The sequence below is a fragment of the Bubalus kerabau genome, chromosome 3 (genome assembly GCF_029407905.1).
Source record: "Bubalus kerabau isolate K-KA32 ecotype Philippines breed swamp buffalo chromosome 3, PCC_UOA_SB_1v2, whole genome shotgun sequence".
Taxonomy (NCBI): Eukaryota; Metazoa; Chordata; class Mammalia; order Artiodactyla; family Bovidae; genus Bubalus; species Bubalus kerabau.
Window position 1 is genome coordinate 77,114,019 of NC_073626.1, and position 23,379 is coordinate 77,137,397.

The window sequence follows — 23,379 nt, forward strand, 5'->3', positions numbered from 1 at the left end:
TTTGTTCTCACAGCATCTTCTACTGTGGTGGGATTATTTAACTGCTATTAGGGCATAATCAATGGTTCAGCTGTCCATAGGACGGTCTGACACAAAAGCACCCACGTATCAGTCAAACCAATCTAAGCTCGAACATTATAGCTCTCTTTCCTTACCAGGTACAGTTTTCTGGTCACAGCTGGAACTCTGCTTATTTGTGTGTAGTGGGGCAAGGTTAGTAGCCACACAAGAAGTAGCCTAAATGATCCCTGCAGTATACCAAAAGGTGCCTGAGCTGTTTCTATTGCATTCAGATAGACAGGACACCCTCTCTGTCAATCTGTCCTGGGTCAAATAAAATGGAAAGCAGATGATGCAAATTAATTTTGATTTCCAACATCTCTGGATACAGATATAAGGCTATCTTATTCCAAGAAGGATTATATCACCACAAACACTCTTCTCTGGTTTTTTTTAAAAAATCACTGATTCTCTTTCTTTTCTCTGAATCTAACAATTTCTAAAATCAACTATCCACTTTTCTCTTTCACTCCACACTAATAGTTTCACTCCATGTCTGACCCCTTTTCATTAAACATCACTGTAATATCTCCAGTGTTTTCTCTGATGACTAGATTATTCACTCTATGCCCCTTTTAACTCCTGTTTATAATTTTGAAGCCCTATCAAAGTCAGTTTCACTGCTCTTTCCAGATAGGCACTCAGCCAATATATTGCCAATAACACTCACTCTTGTGCTAACTTAAAATACACAGTGTAGCCTGCCAAGTATCCTTATTTGGCAAGAAGGTCCCTTAGTTCCCAAGATCTTTGACCATCCATTTTTAGATCCAAATCCTCAGTGCTTAATATTTGGATATCTCTCTCTTTTTAATTTGTCCTTATGTGTTCCCTGAAAGAATAAGGAAAAGAGATCAATCATCTGTTTGCTTTCCTAGACAAGAAAAAAATGTCTTTGCCATTACGGTCATTTACTCTGGAATTATTACCACTAAAACTTTTGATACAAACAAAAATATTTTCCAGTTAAAAAAAACTCCCAAAATAACCTCCAAAAAGTTATAATAAAAATTAAATTGTGTAAGATTAAACAGTACACATTGCTCTAAAAGACCATGTTTCTTTAATTTCCTCTTTCCAAACAAACTAAATTCGCATTCATTTACAATCTCCCAAATCTCTCACTATTGTAGAGGAACAGAAAACAAAGGCTCCACAAAGGACTAAAGCTATAATTAAAATGAAACCATTCTATATTTTTTGAAAGTCAAAAAACGACATGATATTTCATCGTGGAGATGGGCCTACTACAAAGAAGACATTAACTGTCTTGGATCTCTTGTTTACATTTTGTCTACATGTGTCTGTCGGTTTGGTTTCATGGAATCCTAGCTGTTATCTCAACGGAGGTCAGGAGAGCAAGGTTTCTCCTAAAACAGCTTTAAGGTTAAAATATGAATATAGTTTAACAACCACCTTAGCTCAAAAATCATCGAATTAATTCAGTAAGTCGATTCTAATTCACTATCATTCACGAGAAGCTGCTTATTGTAGTATCACTGGAATAGGACACTAAATGGTGTTGCTTTCATTATTAAGAAAGTAACAAAAATAGTAATTAAGTTTCCCCATAAACAGTGCTTATGCAAGACCAGAGGCGCATCAGAAACGAACATTTTCAGCACTCTAACAACGATTGCCCCGTTCAGTAAGCAACTCGATGTCCACTGGTCAGTTTTGTGTTAAAGTTTGTCTGCAAGCTGTCAGGAGCCAACGCGGCTTGGCGGCCGCCTCAGCCTTTACCCCCAGGCCTGGTCCACTTCTCCGAGCCCAGGAATCCGGGACGCCAGCGGGTCGGCAAAAGGGCCACCCCGGCGCCCGCGGAAGGCCCGGGGGCTCCTCGAAGTGCGGGAGGGCGCGGGCTCCAGGCTCACGGCGCAGGGCTGGCGCGGTCGCCCTTGGCGGGAGGCGAGCTCCTGGGCCGGCTGGCAGGAAAGCAAAAGTTAGTGGGCTCTCCTCGCCCGCGAACATCTCTCCCGGGAAGCGGCCTGCACCCTGCGCTGATTTGGGAGACTCGCGACTCGCCTCGCGAGAGACGCCCGGGTCACGCCCGGGGAGGCCGGCGCTCCGGCGTCCGGGGAGAGAAAGCGGCGACCCGGAGGCGCCGCACGCCTGGCCGAGACGGCCGGAGACGCCCCGGCTGCGCCCCACTCTTCCGGGCGCCAACTTCTGCATCGGATCCGCGCGAACTTCCCGAGCCGCTCCCGGCCGCGCAAGGCCGCGGGAGCCCGGGACGCCGGCTCCGGGTCGGGCGGGGGTGCCTGCAGTGGGGGCCCGGACCGCGGCAGGGCCTGGGCCCGCGACGCCGGGACGAGTCGCGATCGCGATGGGCCTGCCCCCCACCCTCTCCCCTGCGGCCTCCGGCCTGGCCCCTTACCTGGCTCCCAGGCCGGGCGCGAGCAAGAGCCGGGGGCGCCGAGGCCCGGCGCGCGGCGAGGGCAGGGACGGCTACCGGGGTTCGAGGGGACGGCTGTCCGCGGCGCGGCTCCCACGCTTCCGCCCGAGTCAGGAGTTGAACATTCCGCCTCTCTGCCCCGCGCCAATGAGGAACACAGTCACGGCAACAGCACCACCTACCTCCGAGCGCGGAACCGCCGGGCCTCCCTGGAGGCGTCCCGCACGCCCGCCCGGCTGGCCGCAGCGCAGACGCGCCAGCCAGCCAGACGGGGGAGGGCGCTCCGGCTCCCGGGCTGCACCCCTGGGGCACCTTGCGCCCCGCGCCCCGGAACGCTGCCAGGCCGCCGCAGGCTTCACACGGCACCCCATACTGTGGGGGCGCGGGGAGAGGGGGTATGTCTCTGTGCCCCTTTGTGCCTTCACATCTTTGCACTCAACTCATCCTTATCCATAAACATTTATTATGAAAAAAGCGCTGGGATACAAAGACAAGGGAGGTTGCTTCGTGTGGGACAGAAGTTAATTATCCACTTGGGAAGAGGACCGACGTGTACAGATATTTCTAGGGAGATAGGGCTGAAAGCTGCTTCAATGAAATTATCAGTAGATACCTGCGTAATTTTGAGGAGGGGTCCTGGTCTGTTCCCCTGGTTGCTGACGTTAGCGAAGCCGATTTCAGATGAAACTAGAATGCTTTCCAGGGGTGAGCAAAGGGTGGAAACCAGCACCGGGGAGAGAAGTTACGATCGGTGAGGAGGATGGTTCTATGAAGCAAACGGGAAGACGAGGTTCCAAAGATACGGGCAGCACAATCCAGGGCTTACTGAGTTTGAATTTGATCATCTATGGACACGGGAACTGGGGAAAGTTAGACTCAAAGGAATGAAATAGCTTTTGTGGGTTTTGTTTTTAATGGTGATTTCGAGAGAGAGCAGTCCACAGTAGATGCAGGATGGGTTGCTAGGGCAAAACCGGGAAGCAGCATATGGTGACCACCTGGTTATGTGGTTATCAGGACTTGGCGCATACAAAACAGAATTAGAAAAGAAGAAACGGACTTGAGAGCCATGTTTCAGGAAGAAGCCGCAGGAACTGGTGATCCACTAGAAGTGAAAAGGAAGAAGAAAAAGTCAGAGTTGATGCCAAGATTTCAGACCTGGGTGACTGGAAGAATGATGGTGTCATTGACAAAAATAGAGATAAGCAGACTAGGAGCTGGCCTTCTGTTGAGTTTGAGGTCATGGGAGGAAAAACCGGTAGAGATGCCCCAGTTGAAACGTGAAACTGATTCAGAAAAGTGGTCGGGAGGGAAATATAAAATTTCTAAACAATTCATATAGTTAAAAATATCAAAGTGGAGAAATGAGTGAAAAAAAACCCCCCACTTTCTAGTCTGTGATTCAGATTAATTATTTGAATTTTCCCTTTGATTAAAAACTGGAAATTTCAGCATTGATAGATTCTATTTGGGGAACTGAGAATTAGGATTAGTGAAAACTGTCATACTAAAAATGAAAAACAAAACTCTGGTATAGGTAATCAAAGAATTCCATAAACCATCTAACCATTAAAGGGAAAACTAAGGCTCTTTAACACAGACCTAGGTATAGAGTGTGGAGAGGGCAGTGGCAACCCACTGCAGTACTCTTGCCTGGAGAATCCCACGGACGGAGGAGCCTGGTGGGCTGCAGTCCATGGGGTCGCTAAGAGTCCGACGACTGAGCGACTTCACTTTCACTTTTCACTTTCAGGCGTTGGAGAAGGAAATGGCAACCCACTCCAGGGTTCTTGCCTGGAGAATCCCAGGGACGGGGGAGCCTGGTGGGCTGCCGTCTATGGGGTCGCACAGAGTCGGACATGACTGAAGCGACTTAGCAGCAGCAGCAGGTATAGAGTGACTCCAGTTATTGCACCCCACCTTTAAAGGCACTAGATTGTAATGGAAAGGACACTGGGATGGGAACCTGACTTCTGGTTTTAGGCCTGCCAATTATCAGCTGGGGTATTTTGCTAGACAGGCCTCAGTTTTCTTCCCTGCAAAACAATATCGCCCATCAAATGTTAGCTGAAGTTTCCAGCTTTCAATTTCTGAATAATACGGCTTTAAATACGGAGCATATGTCACAATATTTTTAGCCACAATCCCTTTCCTTTCCACCTGTTCTTTTCTCATTTTATTTTTCCTCAGATAATTAGGCTAAGAGAATAACCAGCAGGAACAGTAAATACTAAAGGGTAGTCTCATAGATATGCTGAAAGGATAACCCTGTAAGGCATTCTCTTGTCTTCCCAACTAGGTTGCAAGGTCCTTGAAGTCATATATTCTATTGTATCTGTTTATAGCTGAAAGAAATATATAGTAATTGTGTAATAAACTGATTTCTTCAGGTCTGATTTTTCTTGGGTCAACTTGCCTGTTTCCTTATGGCTATACTAATCTCTTTAGGTCCCAAACTTAATAAATATACTCTAGTGTTTATTCCTATGGTCAATTTTTATTCCCAAGGTCAACTCTGCTTTTTCAGACTTTAAAATCTTTTTGAAAGCAGATTGGTTAATTCTCACCAAGCAGAGTATAAGTTTACAAATGTAAATAGCAATAACAAAAGAGAGCTAGTCAAACCTCTCTTATCAGGCTTTCCTATTCCTTTATTTCACATGTCTCTGTACTAAAAATAGATGTACTTTCAGCAGTGGGGTGAGTTAGAAGTCCTTAGCACCCTCTTATATCCAAGAATACCCTCCAAAATAAACATGCAATGTCAGTAAAAAATTAGTATTTGCTATGCAAATATAGCTTAAAAGTCTCCTAGCCCTTTATTCAATCAGATTGCCACTAAATTCCTCTAAAATAGAAATTCCGGAGCTGCTATCAGTGGATCAGAGAAGTGCAGGCAGACCTCCCACTAAGAATGGAAGGAAAGGCAACTTGAAAGGCAGAAAGCATTCTGAGTATTCTTCACTCTTCTTGTAGCGGTAAGAGCTGTCATGCTTGTACATTGGAGCATTTTTTTCTAGCCACCTCAGGTCTCCGTCTTAGATTGTGACTGATTTGTGTTTGAATCGTAACTAAGAATTGATCAACTTTTACACAGAAGTTGATGTTTTACCTCCTGTGCAATTTTGGATCCCTAGGAAAAAAGGCATACAATCAAACATCTTTTAAGATAAGTAGCCTTTACCTTAAACTCACAGATGAACCCCAGGTCATTTTTCGAGCTTAGATTTCACATCAGATTTGAGGACTAAAGGACTCACAAGAGTATTTCGGGTACCAAATTTGCTTAGGTTTTCCAGGATATGAAAGGAGTGGTAGGTCAAGAGTAGAAATTGGAGACTTGCAAAATTAATTCAACAAGCATTTACTGAATGGCAGGCACTGTGCTGAGGTTTTTGATTGTAGCAGTGACCCAAATATGGTCCCTACTTTCACAGAGTCTTCAGAGTGCCATGGAAAAGCCAGTAAAGATGCAGTGTGCTGAGTGGGCAAATATCCGGACCTACAGCAGGGCACCTGACACAGTTTCTGGGAGTCAATAAAGGCTTCCAAGAAAAAGAAGCCCTAAGTCCATATGAGAATGATGTTGAGAATTTGCTGGACAGAAAGGTAGGAAAGCTATTCTAGGTGAAGGAAACGGCAAGTACAAAGGCCCAAGAACATTTAACAAGTTCAAAGACTAAATCCCCTAGTAGCTGAGGAAAAGACATTGCCAAGAGGGAATAATAATCCTCATAGTGGCTGCAATAGTAGTAGCCATAGCAATAATAATAACAGTGATGGCTAATATTTTCTGAGACCTCATGTGCCCTGCACCGAGCTAAGAGTTTCACACAAGCTCACTCCACCTAATCTTCAAAATAACCCGACAAGGCAGTTTAAATCATCATCCTATGCTGTAGGGCCGGAAGAAATCTTGGAAATCTTAAGCCACTTGTCTTCCCTCATGGAGCAAGACATAAACTTTAGAGCTTGTTCTTTTAGATGAAGGAGTTCTCCAACTTTTTGGTCTCAGGATTTCTTTACATTCTTAAAAATCCTTGAGATAAAATAAATCAGCCATGGGATGTAATATATAGCATAAGGTATATGGTCAATAATAGTGTATGGTCAGTAACAGTGTAACTTTGTGTGGGGACAGTCTTATTGCAATGATCATTTCATACTGTATGCACATGTCAAATCACTGTATTACGTGAAACTAACATAACATTGCACATCAACTGTATTTCAAAATAATTAAATTTAAAAACACATTTATATAAGTAAATAAGTCCTTGAGGATGTCAAATAACTTTTGTTTATGTGAGTTATACCTTTTATACCTGTCAATATTTATCATATAAGAAATTAAAACTGAAATCTGTTCATTTCATTTTAAAACAATAAAGCCATAGATTACTGTGAATAACATATTTTAGTGAAAAATAGCTATGATCCAAAATAAAAAAGCTAGTGAGAGAAGTGTCATTGTTTTATATTTTTGTAAATCCCTTTAATATCTGGCCTAATAGAACAGCTGGATTCTCATATCTGCTTCTGCATTAAATCTATTCCAGGATCACATCACATTTACCCTGTGGAAGATTCTGCTGTACACTTGAAAGGAGGACAGTGAAAACAACGTCTTAGTATTCTTATGAGAAGAGCTTTGACCTTTCAGACAAAGGGTTTCTGGGCTGCTTTTTGAGAATTGCTATCTAGGAATTTAAAGATACTCTTTGGGAGAGTTCATTGCTCTGTGCTTTGCCTCAAGACGCAGCAACATGTGTCAGCTCCATCGAGCAGGATGCTAGACATTAGAAGTTCTGGAATGTGGTGCCAGTCCTGTCCCTAAGCGGCTGTGACTTAGCTGAGACAATGCTGCTTGACAGTTATGTGGGATGATAAAGGCCTATGTACTGAATCTTGGGTCCTATTCACTGTTCACTCTTGCTATTGTTTGCTGTGCTTGTCTTTAAAAATCCTAGGTCTAAGGCATTGAGCCTGCCATTATTCTTGTTTGCCCTTCAGTTCAGTTGAGTCAGTCAGTCGTGTCCGATTCTTTGCGACCCCATGAATTGCAGCACGCCAGTCCTCCCTGTCCATCACCAACTCCCAGAGTTCACTCAGACTCATGTCCATCGAGTCAGTGATGCCATCCAGCCATCTCATGCTCTGTCGTCCCCTTCTCCTCCTGCCCCCAGTCCCTCCCAGCATCAGAGTCTTTTCCAATGAGGCAACTCTTCGCATGAGGTGGCCAAAGTACTGGAGTTTCAGCTTTAGCATCATTCCCTCCAAAGAACACCCAGGGCTGATCTCCTTCAGAATGGACTAGTTGGATCTCCTTGCAGTCCAAGGGACTTTCAAGAGTCTTCTCCAACACCACAGTTCAAAAACATCAATTCTTGGGTGCTCAGCTTTCTTCACAGTCCAACTCTCATACCCGTACATGACCACAGGAAAAACCATAGCCTTGACTAGACAGACCTTTGTTGGCAAAGTAATGTCTCTGCTTTTCAATATGCTATCTAGGTTGGTCATAACTTTTCTTCCAAGGAGTAAGCGTCTTTTAATTTCATGGCTGCAATCACCATCTGCAGTGATTTTGGAGTCCCCAAAAATAAAGTCTGACACTATTTCCACTGTTTCCCTATCTATTTCCCAAGAAGTGATGGGACCAGATGCCACGATCTTCATTTTCTGAATGTTGAGCTTTAAGCCAACCTTTTCACTCTCCACTTTCACCTTCATCAAGAGGCTTTTTAGTTCCTCTTCACTTTCTGCCATAAGGGTGGTGTCATCTGCATATCTGAGGTTATTGGTATTTCTCCCGGCAATCTTGTTCCAGCTTGTGCTTCATCCAGCCCAGCGTTTCTCATGATGTACTCTGCATATAAGTTAAATAAGCAGGGTGACAATATACAGCCTTGACGTACTCCTTTTCTTATTTGGAACCAGTCTGTTGTTTCATGTCCAGTTCTAACTGTTGCTTCCTGACCTGCATATAGGTTTCTCAAGAGGCAGGTCAGGTGGTCTGGTATCCATTCCCATCTCTTTGCCCTTAGCTCTACTTTATTGCAAGAAACTCATGTGTTCCTTCCCCGAAGAAATAACAGTTGGTTTTATTTTCTGGCAAGATTCTAGAGTTATTACTAAATGGCACTATTAAATGAAAGGCTGGTAGTCACTTTGAAAGTGAACATTAGGAACCAGCATGGACTCGTTGAAGTTAAGATATATATGAGACAAATCTAGTTTCCTCTATTCGGATCATCGAGGACTGTGAGGACTTCTGCCAGTGAAACATGTCAAAATTTCTCATAAGTCAGAAGAAGATTTTAACTGATGACAGTATAATATAATAAATTGCTGTTAGAAACTATACCCCAAAAGTGCTAATGTCACTGAGGCGGCAGCGTTCTCTTAAGAAGGATTGTTAGACTTCCCTGGTGGTATGGTGGATAAGAATTCACCAATGTAGGGGACACGGGTTCAATCCCTGGTCTAGAAAGATTCCAGACCAGGAGCAACTGGTCATGCCATGGAGCAACTAAGCCCGTGTGGCACAACTATGGAGCCCATGTGCTGCAACTGCTGAAGCCTGTGTGCCCAGAATCTGTGCTCTGCAATAAGAGAATCCACTGCGATGAGAAGCCCGTGCACCGCAACCAAGAGCATCGCCTGTTCACCACAACTATAGAAAGCCTGATCACAGCAACAAAGACCCAGAGCAATCAAAACTTAATTAATTAATTAAAAACATGAAGAGATGTGGCTGGGCTCTCTCTAGCCTGCCCAGTTCAACATTTCTACAACTTGGATGAATATGTAGGTGGCATGCCTATCTAGTTAGAGAATAACATGCATTTTGAAGGAATAATTAGCATATTATGTAAAAGAATCATATCAAAACTCAAAAACTTCACTCAAAAATCTTTATTGACACCTCACTGCCTACTAAAGTCCAAGATCCTTAAGGCGTCTTTAAAACCCTCTATTAGCTCACCCAAATTTTCCTCCCCAACATTATCTCCTATCTCCACGGGCTTCATGTTGCTCCTCTCCCACCAGTACCTTCCCTTCCTCCTTGAAACTTTTCACCATCAGCTCTCCCTCTCATCATCACATCCGTCCACCAAGCAAACTCTGTTCTTCCTGCACCACAGATGTGGCACTCGCAGGTTCTATTCAAATATTATGTTACTGAAATTGAAAGGAAACATAAAATGTTACAATAGTCTGATTTCTGAAACTGAGATTTCTGTCTTAACAGATCCAATAGAGATAGGTTTTCATCCCCAGATAACTATCTTAGAGCCAGATGAGTTGGTAAAACATTATACATTATTTGGTTTCTTAGTCCCCAGAGCTTCCAGGAGACACATGGTACTGTTTTTCTGGATAAACCAAATTCTCAGACCAAAGCATCCAGACATTCTAGGAAGGCCAATAGTATCCCATGTGATATTCAGAATATCACCAATTTCTTGGATTTAGGCACATGTGATCAGGAAGGAGGACTGTTCTATTTTTGCTATCTGGAAAAGCTAGAATTGTATTTCATAAGATAATTATTAGTTGCTGTTAATAATTGCTCAAACAATCAAGTGACAGCAACCATTTTTTATATAAAATTTTCGTTTATCTATAGATTTTTAAACTTTTGTTTTTACTTATTTATTTATGGCTGTGGCGGGTCTTTGTTGCCGTGTGAGGGCTTTCTCTAGTTGTGGCAATCAAGGCCTGCTCTCTAGTTATGGTGTGCGGGCTGCTCGCTGCAGCGGCTTCTGTGGAGCAGAGTCTAGAGTGCAGGCTTCAGCAGTTGTGGAGCACCAGCTCGGTTGCCCTGCAGCATGTGGACTCTTCCCGAAGCAGGGGTAGAACCCGTGCACCCTGCATTGGCAGACAGATTCTCAACCACTGGACCTCCAGGGAAGTCCAGATATCTGATTATAGATTTTTCATGGCCCCTCTTAATTGTAAACAGCATTAGATTATACCAATAATCTAGTGTTTTCACTAGCCATTTTTTTCTCTTCAATATGCAGTTTTAGAATAACTGATATGTCTGGTCTCTATTTTCTTCATTTTGCTTGCCTAAGAAATGTCTACAACCAGATGATATAGTTTTTCTGGTCTACCTCGAAAGAGGCTGCTGCTACTGCTGCTGCTGCTACTAAGTCACGTCAGTCGTGTCCGACTCTGTGCAACGGCATAGACGGCAGCCCACCAGGCTCCCCCGTCCCTGGGATTCTCCAGGCAAGAATTCTGGAGTGGGTTGCCACTTCCTCCTCCAATGCATGAAAGTGAAAAGTGAAAGTGAAGTCGCCCAGTCGTGTCTGACTCTTAGCGACCCCATGGACTATAGCCTACCAGGCTCCTCCGTCCATGGGATTTCCCAGGCAAGAGTACTGGAGTGGGGTGCCATTGCCTTCTCCGTAGAAAAAGGCTAGAGGGAGGAATAAGGGAATGAGTACTTTCCTGTAACTGGAAACTTTCCAGTAGCTGGATCTCTCAAGAGTGGATTAATTAGTTTATCATAATCAGAAAATCCTGATCAAATGTCAAAGTCACATTTTTTATATTATTATTTTGAAGTTAAAATTCTTCTACCAGATACTTTTATAAGTTCTACTTGGTTTTTTTTGGTCACCATTTTTTCTAACTTTTCAGTGTCCACTTGTATTAAGTCCCTGTCTTTGTTGTAACACCTTCCAATTTAGTATCATCTGCAAATTTCATTAACATGCTATTTACTCCCTCTTCCAGATCATTAATAAATGCTATTTTCTTATGTATTAAATTTTGCGGTCGAATAGATTTAATTTGCTGTTGTAATTTCAGTGCATGTTTTCTAAAGATACAGTGCCGTTAAGAATGGTCTTAACATAGGCTTAAATCCATACCTAGTTTATAGCTATTTTACTATTATGCAATTCATTTGTGTTCTCTAATCAGCACTGTTGTGAGCTCCATTGAAGCAATAATCTATTGATTTTTTCTTCCTTCTTTTTCAATACAGTCATCATCTTGGCTTTAAATACACAGCAATAGCAGAGTTAGCACTATTGTGTAGTTGTAATCCACCACTATTTATAAGAGCAAATTAAGTCTTTTATTCTCAGTGGATATTTTTCCACTGTTAAAGAAATATTCTAACATTAAAAATTATTTTATGACCATAATATTTGATTTTCTTAAGCACAGTATCAATTTTCTAAAAAGAAAGCGATTCTAGAATTTTAAAGCAATTAAATGTAATATATATTACTTTTATATATACATACAACAGATATTTTATATAAATAATATATTCTATATAGAGAGAGATAAAGATACATTAGAAGTGTGTGCTATACATTTTATTTTATAATAAATCAGTTCACTGACTCCCTGACTCGTATAGGCTATGGGGTGACTTTGTTCATTATAATGGACTCAGATGTGCCACCTTCAAATCAGAGAATGAGATTCATTAAGCCTTTTTTTCACTTTGTGTCACACATTATCCTCCTTAATAGAGCCAGTTTTCATTTTCAATGAGATGAGGCTTCTCACATGCCACTTATTTCTACTTAATGTTCACAAATTCGGAGAAGGCAATGGCATCCCACTCCAGTACTCTCACCTGGAAAATCCCATGGACGAAGGAGCCTGGTGGGCTGCAGTCCCTGGGGTCACTGCGAGTCAGACACGACTGAGCGGCTTCGCTTTCACTTTTCACTTTCATGCATTGGAGGAGGAAATGGCAATCCACTCCAGTGTTCTTGCCTGGAGAGTCCCAGGGACAGGGGAGCCTGGTGGGCTGCCATCTATGGGGTTGCACAGAGTCGGACACGACTGAAGTGACTTAGCAGCAGCAGCAGCAGTTCACATATTGCAATTTTAAATCATTTTTTCCAGGAGGTTAGCCTTCATGTTTCTACATAGTAGTTCCAGGAAATATTTTCTCTTCCCTCACTGTCAGTCTCTCTTTCTCTGCTGCTGCTGCTGCTAAGTCGCTTCAGTCGTGTCCAACTCTGTGCGACCCCATAGACAGCAGCCTACTAGGCTCCTCTAGCAACAGAATACAAAGTAACTATAAGGCATTAAAAATAACTGTACCCATGCACAGTAGGGGGCAAATTATGAACAAGAAGATACAAAAAGGCCAAAACGCAACTGCCACTTGTGAGGTTCAGGGAGCAAAAGCAGAGTACCATGCATGGTCTCTGCAAACAGCATCATCAAGGGGGTGGGCAGACCACCTGAGCCACCCCTCCAGCCCGACCCTCCAATCTACCCCTATCCTCTTGCCATTTGAGGGAATAACTCACCCTCCATCCCGAGGAGTGAGCAAAGACACATGTTACTTGTTTTCGTTCCCTCTGGCTATAGCACGGATCCCAGCAAAGCCTTGCCCAAGTTTCCCGTCTGGCCTCTAATCAATTTCTGTTGATTAAAGAGTCCAAGGCCCCAGGGCTGGGCTCCAGAAGCCCCTAATCCTGCTAGAGGGTGAGTGTTTGGAGAAGAACTCGTCCCGCCCAGCCTGGGGGCCAACCAGCCTGCAGAGGGGAGTCACGTGGTCGCCATCTTCTTGGTGTGTTTCACCTGTTCCCCCAGGACGCGGCTCTCCCCCAGGGCAGAGCCCAGGGCCTGCAGAGCCAACAAGGCCTCATTCCTGTTCTTCTTCATGACAATGGCAACTCCCACAGCATCCTGGGTTTTACCCCACTCTTCTTGGGGCAGCTTCCACGCATCCTGGAAGAGAGCTCGGCTGGCTGCCCCGCTGGTTTTGTATTTTCAAGGGACCGCTGGGTGCCCTCACGCTTCTCTTTGGCTGATTAGTGGAAAAAGTGGCCCCTGCCCTCCAGAGCCACATCATCCCAGTGGAAATAGAAGCCCAGAGAGAGGTAGGTGTTAGAGGACTGCGGAGGCAGGTTGACCGGGTGGTGGACTGCGGCCTCCACCTCTGTGGAATAGTTCTCAAGCATCTGGGAGCTCTTGAGTAATTGGTAATAAGGAGAGAAGCTGAAAAATTGGTGTGGCTGGTCCTGGTGGCTAAGGATAGCTGAGTGGTTGGTTCTGAAAGTTGTGACCAGAAAGAGGTTGGAGGGTGGTCAAGGTGTCGATGAAAATAATAGACAATCTGTAATAAGACTAGAAAAGTTTAATTTGAGCCAAGTTGAGGACTAGCCCAGAATCCTGCTTCCAAGATTACTCTGAGAAACTGCTCTGGAGAATCAGGGTTTTCAACATAGTTTTATATCTTGTGAAAACAAAGAACATTGAACAAGTCAGGGTTACATTTCTTCAGTGTTTCAAAAAAAAAAAAAAGAAAACAGGGCATTCCCTGGCAGTCCAGCGGTTAGGACTCCATGCCAAGGGCCCAGATTCAATCCCTAGTCAGGGAACTAAGATCCCACAAGCCGTGTGGTGTGGTTAAAAAAACAAACAGAAAAAAGACAAAAAAAAAACAAAAACAGAACACAGCAGTAGGTACCCAGTGAGTCCATATGGTCTTGGCACCTGGGAAGGGAGTCTTATCATCAAAGGAGAACCAGGATCAGTGTCCAAGGAAGAGTGGTGTTTAACCTTAATTTTTTAACATGGACATTATTTACTTCTGGTCAGTAGGCCCTTTTCTTTAATAATTAAAGCAGTTGTACAATGTATGTTTGATAGGCCATAAGCAGGCTATTGTATTTAGCATAAAATTCATATTAACTCATGTATAAACCAGAATGACTTCCCTGTATCTCGATATGTGAAATTTTCTTTTGTCAGAGGCTGGAGGAAGGGGTGTCCCCAGATCTGTTTCGTCTAAACACTGTTAAGCAAGAGACAGATCCAAGGGACTGCCAAGCACACTGCTGAGAGTTGATTCTTTTCTTTTTATGTATAAATGTATTCTTTTATGTGCTCCCAATGCAGGAGCGTTGGGATACATTTGTATATGTGTATTCTTCTTTAAAAATTTATTTATTTTTAATTGAAGGATAATTGCCTTACAGTATTGTGTTGGTTTCTGCCACACATCAACATGAATCAGCCAGAGGTATACACATGTTCCCTCCCTCTTGTACCTTCCGTCTGCCTCCCACCCCTCTAGGTTGTTACAGAGCCCCGGTTTGAGTTCCCCAAAAATATGGAATGGTTCACAAATTTTCATGTCATCCTTGCACAGGGGCCATGCTAATCTAATCTGTATGCATCCGATTTTAGTATATGTGCTGCGGAAGTGAGCACTGAGAGTTGATTCTTCACTATTCGCATCTCTCACAGATTCATCCTCCTGACACGTTCCAGTCTATTCACTACAAATCAGGTTGAATGATAAATCTCCGTATAATTTCCCCCACTTACAGTTCTTTCTTTAGAAGATCTTTTAGTTGGACTATGTAGGATCTTTGTTTGCAGCATGTGGGATCTAGTTCCCTGACCAGGGATCAAACTCAGGCCCCCTCCTGCATTGGGAGCACAGAGACTTAGCCACCAGACCACCAGGGAAGTTCCCTGGATAGTAGTTTTTTACTTCATTAATGTAAAGCAAACCTTACCAAACTTTTGTGGTGGACATTTCAAAATAATTGTAAGTCAGATGTGCAGAATCCTGCTGAATTATTTCAGTTGAGTAATCAAAATTCAACCTCACTAAGCCAGCCTTTGGAGAAGGAAATGGCAACCCACTCCAGTATTCCTGTCTGGAGAATCTCATGGACAGAGTGGTCTGGCGGGCTACAGTCCATGGGGTTGCAAAGAGTCAGACACGACATAGCGACTAAGGTCAGTTGACTAAGGTCAGCCGACAAGCCGGCCTTGGTCAGTGTAGACAACCAGTTTATCTGGATCATTTCACAGAGCTCTCTAACAAGTTTCAGTGTTTCAATTACATAGCTTAAGATCTGTGACTAATATCCCTAGCCTCTGGAAGAATATGCTTTAGACGCACCTCTAAATGGTTCAGATTATTTCTGGTTCTAAAAGATCCAGATGCACAAGTTTTAGTGTTGACATCCTGTTATGAAATACAGCTCATGGATATTCTTGAAGTCATAGGCTGATTTTAGTAGTTTTATTTCCCAAATGTATGTAAGTGGAGGCCAAATTCAAGTTCTTACCTTTCCCCAGACTCTTTCTTAGACAAGTCCCAGTGGACCTTGAGTGGTCTTATTCCATGAAAAGTTGGGAGATTGGTGGATCCTTTGGGACAAATGTTAATGAGGACTTTGACGTGTCAGACTCAAAGACTAAGGCTCTGCCTGCAATACAGCATAGGGACTAAGAACATGGGCTTTGGAGTTGGATAGACCTTGACTGAGGTCTGCTGCTTATGAGCTGTGTGACCTTGAGTGTTTTACTCAGCCTTTCTAAGCCTCATTTTCTTCACCTATAAAAACAGGATTTTTGTTTGGATTGAATAAGTCAACATATGTACAGTGTTTAAAACAGGGCTTTGAGTTAGTGTTGCTGTTATTATTGGTCATGTTTCATATGCTAAATATTTTTTATTATTCAGTTATATGAATTGTTTTCTCTGGAATTAGCTTTTCTCTTTTATGGTACTAGTTTTCCTAGACATCTCTGATCAAATTAGCCATTTAAAAAAATAATTTATTTATTTTAGACTGTGCTGGGTCTCCATTGCTATGTGGCATTTTTCTCTAGTTGTGGTGAGCGAGGGCTACCCTGCAGATGCGGAGTGCAGGCTTCTCATCGTGTTGGCTTCTCTTGTTGCAGCTCACCGGCTGTAGGGCTCGAGAGCGTCAGCAGTTGCAGCTCGTGGGCTTTGTTGCTCAGTGGCATGTGGGATCTTCCTGGATCAGGGATCGAACCCACGTGTGTCCTGCATTGGCAGGCAGATTCTTTACCACTGAGCCACGAGGGAAGCCTGATCATTAGTTGTTTGTATGTAAGAATGAAGAACTAGATTTGACTATTTTAGTTAGCTGTCATGGATTTTCTTTATTGTTGAGAAATAGATTTTTTCCTATAGGACACTTCCCTGAATAGGAAGACTCTATGGTAACCTCGAGTACATGGAAGGACTAGTTGGCAAGCAGTCTTGCTTCAGATGCAGTTAACTTGTACACATATTTTCATGGTGGACTCAGCCAGAACAGCAGAAGTAGAAATCTTGCCTTGGATTTTTTTCTTTCTCATTTTGTGAAGTTATAACTTGAGATAGCTAATGAAAAAGTATGCAGGAGGTGACCAAAAAGGTACTCAGGAAGAGTATCCCATTGGATATTTAAATGAAAGTTTTGCTACAGCTGGTGTGGCCAGTTATCAAGAAGGCCAAAATCAGGAAAAATTAAAAATTGATGAAGGGCATCTAAAGTATCACTGCAGTCTCTGAGTAGTTGTCAAAAATAGCAGGAAAAAAACTGTCCCCTAAGCTTATTATAACTTAGGGGATTTTAAGAGAAAGGAAGAATGATGTCAATGTGTATTCTGGGGATTTATCTTTACGTGGAAAGGTAATGGCTTGGTTAGGCTCCTATGTCTGAGAATGCATCCCATGCTGAACGATGCCTTAGCACAGAACTGGGGAAGGCTTGAAGTTTCAGTCTTTCTTTTTCTCCTCACTAGTCTATGAAATGAAGAGTTAGAGAAGAGAGGTTTACTTTCCCTGATATAAATTATGACACCTACCATTATGAGGCAGAAGGAGAGGTAGCTAGTTTTGGTTTTAATTAAGACTGTTTGCTGTTATCTAGTATAACAGTTTTTGTTGGGTTTTTTTTTTTTTTTTTTGGTCATTTATAGTTTCCTTTCAAAGAGAATGACCCTAGTGATAGGAGGGTCTTCTGTTTGCTCAGTACAAACAATATCTTCATTCCCAGTCAGAATGGAGATTTTTAAGTTTGGAGCTAAGAAGTAGGATAAAATTAAGTTGATCTGCATAAAGAAGAAAGTGTGACTTAGGGTTCCTAAGGATTATCTGCAAAGTGGAGGGGGTGAGGAGAACCTGGACTAGAAACAGCAGAGCCTAGGATACACAGCAAAGAAGAAAGCTTTGGAAGACAAATTATGTTCAATGAGGATTTTTTTTTTCAAGGAAGATTTTTAAAAATGAAATACTGTGCAGTTCTGGAATGAAACCCACTTCTCCCATCTTATCTGCCAAAAAAAAAAAGGTAAATCTGCATGGTTCAATAATGCTCTGATTTCACTGGATTTAGTTTTTAATGAAATAAAACGTAGCGAACAATGTGAAAACACATGTGGGCTAACCAGACACTCAGCTTCAGGGATAAAAGCATATCAGATACAGTGGAAGTTCCTCCCTGAATATGAGAGGATAATTTATGGTGAAGGCTTAAAGGCTTCCAGTAACATATATATGGTATACTGACACAGGGATGCACACATACATTTTTGTTCTAAAGAGAAAACTTCAGAGAAAAATACTCCCAAATCTCTTCCCTAAACCTCACAATATTTGGGCAAAATTAATCTCATGCTTTGGTTCCCAAACTTTTTTCGGTTATTTTTAGCTTTTTCCTCCTTGGGGACAATAAGATAGGCCGATAGTGAAGTCTCACAGTTAATAACATAGGCTTTGTAATTTTTTTTTGTTTACTTTTTATTTTATATTGGACTATAGTTGATAGTTTCAGATGTACAGCAGACTGACGCTGTTATTCATATACATGTATCTTTTTTCACTCTTTTCCCATTTAGGTTTGTTACTTATCATTGAGCAGAGTTCCCTGGGCTATACAGTAGGTCCTTGTTGGCTATCTATTTTAAATACAGCAGTGTGTACCTACTAGTCCCAGATTCCCCGACTGTCCTTCCCTTCTCCTCCTGCCGCATAACCATAAGCTCATTCTCTAAGCCTGTTAGTCTGTTTTAACAGTATGCTTTGGAATCAGATACACCTCGTTTGAAACCCCACCTCTACCTTAATCGAAGCATGTCTCCTGTATTGCAGGTGGATTCTTTACCGCTGAGCAACCAGGGAAGCCTCTTATTTCTCTAGCCATCATCTTTTCTTGGTGCTCAATTTCCATGCCCCGTGTACAGATTTGATTCACTTGCTCCAAAGCAGTTTTTTCTAATGACTAGGAGAACTCTGCACAATAGACCTATAACACAACTGCATATTTCAATTATCCCCATAACCCCTCCCCCCACAACTGTCTCAGTGTTGACTTAATGTTATTCATTTGCTTGTGTTGTTACTGAAAACAAACTCTTAATTAAAATGGCCAGCATCACCTGGCTCACATAGAGTGCCACAAGCAATAATCCCTAATTTAATGTACCCTTTGGCTCATACCTCCAATTTAGTTTTTGAAACTAGGAATATAAATGGATTTCATAATGGCCTGTGAGCATCAGGTGACAGATTAAAATCACTAATGAAGAGCCACTTTCTTGGGAGGATTAACATTGCATGATTGTTTCTAGGTTCCATGGACTGAACCTGTAATTGAACACCGAGGTCAGGCTAAAATCGAACTTCTTGAGTGAATTATGTATGTATGACTTGTGTTAACACTTTGGTTTGGTTCCTCATCTATTCTTGCATGGCGCTGGTTTAGTCACTAAGTTGCTAAGTCATAGACTCTTGCGACCCTATGGATTGTAGCCTGCCAGGCTCCTCCATCCACGGAATCTCCCAGGCAAGAATACTGGAAGTGGGTTGCCATTTCCTTCTTCAGGGGATCTCCCCAACCCAGGGATTAAATCTGGGTCTCCTGCATTGCGGGCAGATTCTTTACCACCTGAGCCTCCAGGGAAACCCCCATGTATTCTTACATATATGACCATTTTCTCTGCTGGTAAGAAGCATGAGGCTTTTCTTCTATTTTCACCTCCCCACTCTTTCATTCAGTAATTTGAAATGTTTTCTATTCCTCTGAAAATAACTTTTAGGTTGGGTATAGACAAGATAGTTATCCTCTGTTTCAATTATTGCAGTACTCCTTTAGTAAAACTCAAGTAACCCAAGTTTGGGGTGCAAAGGATGAGCAATGCACAGGCCTCTTGAACTGCTCCCCCACCCAGGTCAAGTTCAAGAACTCAATGCCCTTGTGTAAGTTTCTCTTCTTTCCCCTCCTTTCATGATTGGTTTGACTGGAGACTCTCAGGCATCCTAGAATGTTCTCAAGTTCTCTTCACTGTGGCTTCTTATGGCAGAGAGGCAGAAAAGGCATTAATAGTTTTTGAGAACCCAGTACTCAGTGTGCCAGACACTTTATATACCTAAACCCATTTAATCCTCACCACAGCCTTTGTGAGGGCGGTGTTATAATTCTCATCAGCAGATGTGGAAATTGAAGCTCCGAGGAGATACACTGGCCAGTGTTCAAATGCGAGGGCTACTGCACACAGTGGGGGTTCTCTGGTAGGGCAGTGCCAGTCGGAGAGAAGAGTTGCCTCTTGTCCTAACACAAGTGAAGGTGTTGTATGGACTGGAGAGGGCTCTGACTGAGTCAAACCCTGATTTTAAAGCCCAGTGTATTTCTGCTGTTGTGTGTTCCTTCCCCCAAAGCTACTAACTTCACCCAAGAGAAGCATTTTAAACATCTGATAGCACCAGGCCCTGAAAACTCTCCCTAAACAAGAGCAGCAACACTTCCAGACACTCACAAAGTGTGCTGCCTTCACTTTAGCAGACGGTCAGCAAAAATGGTAGCAATTTTCCCTTTCCTGTATCCACAGCCTTGGCGCTGTGACTTTGCAGCTCTGCACATGGAGAGACAGAGTTACTTCTCCACCCTTTGAATCTTGTCTGGCCTCTTCACCCGCATTGGCCGGTGGAGTGCTATGGAAGTGACGGCGCATCCATTCTGAGCCCAGGCCTCAACAGCTCCTGTTCATCTACTTGTTCCTTGAGAATCCTTCCTAGTCAGCAAGTGAATAAGCCCAGGCTGGCCTGCTGGAGGATGAGAGACTGCACGGAGCAGAGATGAAGCAGTCCATCTGAGGTCATCCTGTACCAGCTGACTGCAGGTGCCTGATGGAGCCCAGCCTACTATGTCTGGCTCAGGTGGCAGAATTGCCCTGCTGACCCATGGACTCATTGTTTTAAACCACTAATTTTGGAGTGGCTGATACACAGTGTTAGTTAACTACATGTCTCATTGGAGGATGTTTTCAGATGAGATTAACCTTCCAATTGGTGAACTGTTTTTTAAATTGATGACTACAATGTTGTGTTAATTACTGCTGTACAGAAAAGTGATTCAATTATACACATATATACATTCTTTTTTATTTCCATTATGGTTTAGTATAGAATATTGAATATAGTCCTCTGTGCTTGTTGTGTATCCATTCTATATACAAAAGCTTACAGTTGCTAACCACAACCTCCTACTGCATCCCTCCCCGAAACCCTTCCCCTCTGGCAACCACCAGTGTGTTCTCTATGTCCATGATTCTGTTTCTCTTTCACAGATAGGTTCATTAGTGCCATATTTTAGATGTCATGTATAAGTGATATTATACGGTGTTTGTCTTTCTGATTTACTTTATTTAGTATGATAATTTTTCGTTGCACCCATGTTGCTGCAAGTGGCATTATACTGTTCGCTTTTATGGCTGAGTTGTATTCCATGGTACGTATGTACCACATCTTCTTTATCCATTCATCTGTTGTTTTTTTTTTGTTTTTTTTTTTTAGTTAACAGAGTAGTCACTGTTCAAGCTTTATTTATTGTTTTAGTTGGTGTAACTTAGTTGGCTGCATTATTTATGTAATTTTCCCTTTTTACATTACAAGGCAATGTACACTATTCTGATACATACAGTACATAAGATTCTTTAGAACAGTTATGCACATGGCATGCAATACTGGATTTGTACATTGGATCCCAGGAAGTGATCAACTGGAGGGAAAAAAGTTGGACTAGGCACCTTGGCTAAAAGAACCAGAGGTTATATTACACAGTAAATACCCATCTGGTTTGAAGGGCAAATGTAGCATCTGCAACATGGGCAGTGGTACCTCTTGAGGAAGTTGAATTATTTGACACACCAATTTAGGACCACACAAGGTGCCATCCAGCATCAGGGTACAGCTTCAAGGTTTCATGAACCATTCCTTGCCATCCAGCAGGGTTTTATGAACCATTCCTATTTCTAACATTAGGAAATTGATTTTTTCCTAGGCTGTCTTAAATTACTGTTTTAATCACAGATCAGATATAAAGGACAATATGAGTTACAACCTCCAACTAAAATCCTGTGTAGCCTAGACAGTGAAGTGATACAACATTAGAAGACTTTAAAACTGCAGTTCTTTCTGGATCCCCCAAAGTGTATCTGCACTCTTCTTCAAACAGGCCTCTTCTTCATGAGTCAGAGTCACTTTCACAACGTCTGAGATTCCATTCTGTCCCAAGATGCAAGGAACACTAAGGAAGACATCCTCTTTTATTCCATAGAGACCCTTAATCATGGTGGAAATCAGATGCACCCGCCTAAGATTCTTCATTATACTTTCTGCCAAATCGGCCACTGACAGTCCAATGGCCCAGGATGTGTAGCCTTTCAGTTTGATCACCTTATAAGCACTGTCAACCACTTGTTTGTGAACCACTTTCCACTGTTCCTTATCTGCATCAGTGCCTAATTCAGGGTGTAAATTCTTCAGGGAGACACCAGCAACATTCACTCCACTCCATACAGGCACACTAGAGTCGCCATGCTCCCCAAGGATCCACCCATGGCAGCTTAATGGGTGAACTCCCAGCCTCTCCCCCATGAGATAACGGAAGCGAGCTGAATCCAGATTGCAACCACTTCCAATAACACGGTTTTTGGGAAAGCCGCTTATCTTCCAAGCCACATAGGTCAAAATATCGACTGGATTGGAAACAACAAGGAACTTGCAATTTGGGCTGTATTTTACAATATTAGGAATGATGAATTTAAAGATGTTCACATTACGCTGGACCAAATTCAGACGGCTCTCTCCCTCTTGCTGACGTGCCCCAGCTGTGATAATAACCAGCCTGGAGTTTGCTGTCACATTATAGTCTTTGCCAGAGACAATTTTTGGTGTTCTAAGGAAAAGGCTGCCATGTTGGAGATCCATCATCTCTCCCTTCAGTTTATCTTCCATGACATCAACAAGAGCAATTTCATCTGCCAAGTCCTTCATTAAGATACTGATGGCACAGGCCATGCCAACAGCACCAACCCCAACAACTGTAATCTTATTCTGGGGGACATGTTCTTCCTTAAGAAGATTCTGAATCAGCTGATCCTTGAGAGTTGCCATCTTGGACTTAGGCCCTAAAGGAACCGGGAGTGACCGTCGAGCGGGCGGGCGTCGGAGGCGCACGGCGTGGGATCCCCATTCATCTGTTTTTATTGTTTTTGTTCTGGCAACACCATGTGGCTTTCAGGATCTTAGGACCCTGACCAGGGATTGAACCTGGGCCCCAGTAGTGAAAGGGCTGAATCCTAACCACTGGACTGCCACTCATCTGTCAGTGGACATTTGAGTGGTTTCCACGTCTTGACTATTGTGAACAGTGCTGCTGTGAACATAGGGATGCATTTATCTTTTTGAATTATAATTTTTTCAGGATATATGCCCATCAGTGAGATTGCTGGATCGTAGGGTAATTTTAGTTTTAGTTTTCTGAGGAACCGCTATACTGTTTTCCTTAGTGGCTGCACCAGCTTACAAGATAGTATACAATATAAACTCCCTCCAGGATATAGGAGGATTCCCTTTTCTCCACATCCTCTCCAGCCTTTGTTATTTGTAGACTTTTTAATAACAGTTGTTCTGAATGGTGTGAGGCGCTACCTCACTGTGGCTTTTGATTTGCATTTCTCTAATAATTAGCAGTGTTGAGCATCTTTTCATGTGCCTCTTGGCCTTCTGTCTTGTTTGGAGAAATGTCTATTTAGGTCTTCTGACCATTTTTGATTGGGTGTTTTTTTGTTGTTGTTGAGTTGCATGAGCTGTTTATGTATTTTGGAAACTTGTT

The 23,379-nt window shown here is 42.8% G+C and overlaps 2 protein-coding genes, 1 long non-coding RNA gene and 1 other non-coding gene across 5 annotated transcripts in view; all 4 read right to left on the reverse strand.

Moving 5' to 3' along the window:
• MAP3K20 (mitogen-activated protein kinase kinase kinase 20) overlaps positions 1 to 2,629 on the reverse strand; it is a 167,308-nt gene extending 164,679 nt beyond the window's left edge. The window contains exon 1 of the mRNA XM_055572218.1: positions 2,438 to 2,629. The gene's annotated coding sequence lies outside the window, so the exon portion shown is untranslated. The remainder of the gene's footprint in view (positions 1 to 2,437) is intronic.
• Positions 2,630 to 5,424: 2,795 nt separating this feature from the next.
• On the reverse strand, positions 5,425 to 12,922 carry LOC129646291 (uncharacterized). Of its 2 annotated transcripts, XR_008711834.1 has the most exons (4): positions 12,754 to 12,922; positions 12,066 to 12,249; positions 9,512 to 9,640; positions 5,425 to 5,588 (listed from the first exon to the last, which is right to left on the reverse strand). It is a non-coding gene; the product is annotated as an uncharacterized LOC129646291 (long non-coding RNA). The 2 variants fall into 2 exon arrangements; XR_008711833.1 differs by lacking the exon at positions 5,425 to 5,588 and having other exon boundaries at positions 9,361 to 9,640.
• A 1,636-nt stretch (positions 12,923 to 14,558) lies between these two features.
• On the reverse strand, positions 14,559 to 14,665 carry LOC129648011 (U6 spliceosomal RNA). Its single transcript, XR_008712618.1, has one exon. It is a non-coding gene; the product is annotated as a U6 spliceosomal RNA (small nuclear RNA).
• A 6,405-nt stretch (positions 14,666 to 21,070) lies between these two features.
• LOC129646289 (L-lactate dehydrogenase A chain-like) lies at positions 21,071 to 22,748 on the reverse strand. Its single transcript, XM_055572222.1, has one exon. It carries the CDS (start codon positions 22,656 to 22,658, stop codon positions 21,660 to 21,662), a length of 999 nt encoding a protein of 332 aa, XP_055428197.1. The 5' UTR covers positions 22,659 to 22,748; the 3' UTR covers positions 21,071 to 21,659.
• Between the last annotated feature and the right edge of the window lie 631 nt (positions 22,749 to 23,379).

Coding starts and splice junctions, on each gene's coding strand:
- LOC129646289 (XM_055572222.1), bottom strand. CDS start 22,658: ATGGCAACTCTCAAGGATCAGCTGATTCAGAATCTTCTTAAGGAAGAA.